The sequence below is a fragment of the Austrofundulus limnaeus genome, unplaced genomic scaffold (assembly GCF_001266775.1).
Source record: "Austrofundulus limnaeus strain Quisiro unplaced genomic scaffold, Austrofundulus_limnaeus-1.0 Scaffold271, whole genome shotgun sequence".
Taxonomy (NCBI): domain Eukaryota; kingdom Metazoa; phylum Chordata; class Actinopteri; order Cyprinodontiformes; family Rivulidae; genus Austrofundulus; species Austrofundulus limnaeus.
In genome coordinates this window covers 613,725-618,833 of record NW_013952673.1, presented here as the reverse complement: position 1 = coordinate 618,833, position 5,109 = coordinate 613,725, and the positions used below count along the sequence as shown (strand labels likewise).

At 37.0% G+C, this 5,109-nt stretch overlaps 1 protein-coding gene across 6 annotated transcripts in view; it reads right to left on the bottom strand.

The window, feature by feature from the left end:
* The window catches only part of cacna1ia (calcium voltage-gated channel subunit alpha1 Ia), a 211,827-nt gene that overhangs the window by 10,891 nt on the left and 195,827 nt on the right, over nt 1-5,109 (bottom strand). For 4 of the 6 annotated variants that reach the window (XM_014020904.1, XM_014020905.1, XM_014020902.1 and 1 more), the window contains exon 34: nt 3,463-3,612. The exons of the other annotated variants lie outside the window; for them this stretch is intronic. In XM_014020904.1, coding sequence (XP_013876358.1) covers nt 3,463-3,612 — 150 coding nt within the window. The remainder of the gene's footprint in view (nt 1-3,462; nt 3,613-5,109) is intronic. 6 annotated transcript variants of the gene reach the window in all.

Genomic DNA, 5,109 nt, shown 5'->3' with positions numbered 1-5,109 from the left:
TACAATCTGTGGCGACACTATGAATCCTGTCACAAAGACAGGTATGATAACTTCAAGGCCAAATGTGAGCAAACAAACTGTCAAAGCTAAAAAAGTGGACTGTTAGCTCAGCAGAATACATACTGTGAAGAACCCAGAGAGGGTTATTTGATTGTGCTTTCTGGAAAACAATAAATTTTTACATTTAGGCACTCCTGCAATAGTCACACTTTTTCTGTTACAAACTGACTCCGGCCCCCCACCAGAGAAGGGAAAAGTTATGTGGCCCTTACAGGAAAAAGTTTGGGGACCCCTGCTATAAAGGCTTGGCAACAAAGCACTGCAGATTAAAGCAGAACTGCACTGAATCGGCTGCAAATAAATCAGTGCCTAAACCGGCGATAGCCAGAGTGGAAGTCCACACGGATGGAGGACACATGTTAAAGAAAGAGGGAAGACTGATGGCTTGACAGCGTCTGCAGACAGGCAGAAAGCGAGGCTGACAGGTGACGAGGTGTAGATTCCCGGCACCTCTTCCTCTGAGCTGACCCACTGCACTTTGTCATTGTGATGAACAACAGTTGCGCGGCACAGCATGTTTCTGAGGGCGTGTTCAATGCAGAAGCTTCTTGTTAACAAGACACTTTAGAAAATAAGCTTAAACAAAGGAGATTGTCGCTGTGCACATGCTTTTTCGTGCAGCCATACATTAACAAGAATGGTTGTGTGTGCATGCAGAGGGCCYCATTAATCCACAGTCATGCACTTCTGAAAAGCTGCTTTTAGCTTAAGCTGATAAGTTTAATTAAGGTCTTTATTCTTACTGTAAAATAACAGATGAGTTGACATGAGTGGCAAAGCCTGACTTTCAACAACCCTGTCCTTTCAGACTGCTCTGTGCGATGAAGRAAGCCCTGCAGATTTKATTTTATTTWAKTTTTTTCATGAATGCATGTTTCCGTGTWTGGCTCTGTTTGCATGCAGGCTGATCAGAAACATCATAAGTTGAGGTTGTGGAGGAGTTTTTCATGACACAAAAATGCATGTTTGGTTTATGTGTTTTTATTCAGGGATGGAGCTTTCATTTTTTTAATGCAAACTAGTCGCATTTCCCATTAACTACAGTAAATGTTTGTATGTACTGCTTGGAAGTGTTAAATGCAGATGTTTTTCCCTGAAAGCTGAAATATCATTATTAAATTCATATATATTTATAGTATTACATAAATCTATGTGACCTTAAAGTGCAACTTTTTATTTATTCCTGTAATGGATTCACACTTTTCCAACCTTTTCACAACGTGGGCAAAACTTGGTAGTTTTGTTATTTTTTATGCWGGTAAATGATGGTATTTTCAGGTATGCTACTGACATTTTGCAGTCACTATATTTCAGTCTTGCTATTGTGGGCTGCTGCTCTCTGACACAGTAAACCCAGCTGCCAATCAAGTGAATTTACCTGCAGCTTAGATACAAAAAGTGCACGCAAATCTTACAGGGTTCCCTCTTTTGTAAKGTTGCTTTATGGATAATAAAGTTCTGAATTTAGGTCAATTAAATGTGTTTCGTCACATGTAACCTTCTTGATAGAAGTGAGCGCTCTCAATTCTCCGTATGCTTAAAGGAGAATTGTTCAGATAATTTACTTCTACAAAATACYGTGCAAAAGTCTTGATTCATCCCTTCTTTGGTTTTATTTAGGTTTTTGAAATGCTTTTCTTTAAACTTTTGTTGCATTTTCACTCATTTAGCGGCCTTGTTTCTGACTATTCTCAGAAATGGTCTCTTTTTTGTCCCACTTTGTTGCTAACGGTCRGTCCCAAATACACAATTTGGGCCCATTTAATTTTCTGCAGCAGTAAGGTCATTTGTAAACTAGTATTAGCTGAAAACTTGTCAAACGTTGATTGTCAACATGAATATTTCCAAACAATATGAAAATAGCCAAGGTAATTCCTCTTTTTAGGAATGGCGAGAAACATGTGTTCAACAATTACAGACCAGTATCCTAGTTACCACAGTTTTCAAAGATTTTAGAGAAATAATTTTTGACTAGATTAGATCAATTTATCAATAAAAAAAAATTCTAAGTAGAAGTCAGAATGGGTTTAGAGCAAATAATTCTACATCAATGAATCTCATAGAAGTGATAGAATAAATAACTTCTGTTGATCAGAAACTGTACTGTGCTAGTATTCATTTAATTTAAAGAAAGCTTTTGACACTATTGACCACCATTTTSCTTGAAAAGCTACATTTATATTGGTATTAGAGGACCAGCACTACACTGGGTATCTAGGTTTTAAATGTATTCCATTTGCAGATGATACCACATTTATTTGTTTGGGTAAAGAACAGATGTTGGAAATAATGCAAACAGAATTTATAGAAATACAAACTTGGTTTAAACTTAATAAATTATTATTGAATTTGGAGAAAACWAACTATATGATATTCAGCAATAGAAAGAGAACTGTCGATGTTCCATTTAGAGTCGATGGTGTTGATTTGTAGAGTCAGTGAGGTGAAGTTTTTGGGTGTCATCCTTGATGAAAAGCTGATGTGGAGAGCAATATAAATCATTTAAGAACAAAGATACAGTAGCTAATTGCAGTACTATACAAAGTAAGGGAGATATTCAACAATAAAGCTCTGTATATGGTGTATAATGCAATAATTGTTCCACACTTAATCTATTGCATTGAAGTCTGGGAGACAGCATGTGAAACAATTACAAATCATATTTTTGTTTTACAGAAAAGAGCTATAAGAGTTATCACTAGAAAACATTAGTGTTACCCATCAAATACATTATTTTATCAATTGAAGTTATTGAAATTCTATGATTTGGATGATTATAGTATTTTATCGTTTATGTATTGGGCTCATAAAAACACATTATCGGTGTTAAGGAATAAAATTATAGAACAATTCTAGAGACAGATGTTAAAAATGTCAGATCAATGTGTATGTTTAAGAGAATGATCAGTCGGTTTGTTGAAAAAATATGAAATATAATTTGTATCTGTATGAACAGTTGCTCAAGAAGGAATTAACTTTTTTCTTTGCATTGTTTTTGTTATTTGAAGATTATTATTGTTTGAATTTTTCTTTGGGGAAAAAAATGGGGCAACCAGATTTTTTCTTCTTTCTGCTGTCTTTCATTTGATTTGTGATTTGTATTTCTTTTATATAGAATGTCTTTTGTTTTTTTTAAAGAAATGAATAAATTTTCTAAACTAAATTAAATCTTTGTAGAAAAATGAACTCCAGACCTGATCAGTAACCTACAGAAAACKGAGACACTGGCCAAAACGTTTTAAACATTTAACATTTAATTCTAAATCACTAAGCTGTCATGATATGGTTAGATCCCTTAAAAAAAGATATTTACCCAGCAGAGAATTAACGTTCATTTACGCTGCACTCGTCAGGTGCAGTGTGTCCTTCCTACATGTGTGTGTTCACGTGTGATCAGGGTACCTCTTGCTGCTGGCCCTTGCAGTTTTTGCAGACAGGCGGCGGAGAGGAGTAGTGGTGGAAGACAGAACCGGAGAGGTTGTCGATCATCAGCATCTCCCCCTCTAACGTGTCCTTGATTAGGAGAGATACGCTGTCCAACCACTGGCTCTCCTGGAACACATACACACGCACACACACACACGCAYGCACACACGGACACAAACGCACACGGGACGCAGGCCGGCAGACCCAGAATGCACGCAGGCGCAAACATGTGCACATGCGGACATGCGAGGACAAAGAACACGTAGGGGAAATGCATACACCATCGAAAGGGTTATTAGAGTGCCTGTGAGCACACGTACTGCAGACAGGCTTCTGCCACTTCCTATCTGTTTACAAAACACAAATGGTCATTCATGAATTTATCTACACCTGAAAAATTAAATTCTAAATTACAGAATTTCTAAATAAGAGGCATCTTAAACACTCCGTCACAAATCATGTATTTATCAACCAGAGCTGCACAATATTTTGACAATTTATTCATCTGCAATATCAATATGTGCATCATCAATATCAAATGGACTATTGGTCAGCAATTATGTTGGACTCTATGGACAAAATAAAAGTTTTGGTTGTTTATCTGTTTTAGGTGTTTAGATTAGTCCTACACCTCAGGTAATGAGATAATGGGGCGTGGTCACACATTACTTACTGTGCCCAGCCACGTGTTGGGTGGGAGGCKTTAGGGCAAACTGTTGATGGTCATTTTGAATGTCACCATTGTCATTTTAAATTTTCAACTCAAATTTCTAGTTACAAGCACCGTTTAGTGTAAAAGTGTTGTTTTGTTTTCTCATATAAATAGGCAAAAAGAAATGGACTCATGGATTATGAGAGATGCGTCACAGAGCAAAAAAAGTTCTCAGCCAGCGGCGGCCTTTTTGTGGATGGAAGTCGCTACATGGATGGTCTTTTCCTGCMCTTGATGTTCTCAATTAGTTTTGGATGAAAGTGGCAGAAATGCTAAATGTAACATTCACTCGTTCACTCACTACTTCACTGACACTACGTACACTAAACAGGATATAATGGAAASCATTTTTTCATTTAAGATGTTACTAGTGCAGCATACTTAAGAAATGCTAAATAAATGCTGACAACATACACTGAAATGTACAGCGAGGCTGAATATGGCACAGTGGACTGCGTAGTTCTGCTAGTTTTGGCTGACAAAATGTAATCAAGACAATCTGTCTGCATATCACTGATGTGAAATATATTTATACATACAGTATATCTTTTACACAATTTCGTTGTTAGGTCCTGCCTCTAAGATGTGGCGGATGTGGACATTAATGTCTTTGCCAAAGWATGGGTGTTTGTGTGCGCAGGCATTCATGTGTTTGTCTGTCAGCCAAATATTCTGTGAAGCACTGGACAAATTTTAATGAAACTTTCAGAAAGTAAACATTGACTATTCGAGCAGCTAATTTTTTTTCTAGCCAACACAAAAATGCAAATTTTACAGATTAAAATTTGGTGTGGTAGTAGCTGAGATTGATTCCACCCAAATTGTCTGAGTGCTAAGACAATGGGCCTCATGCAAGAACCGTTCGTACGCACAGATTTGTTCTTAAATTGTGCGTACGAGTGATTTAGGAG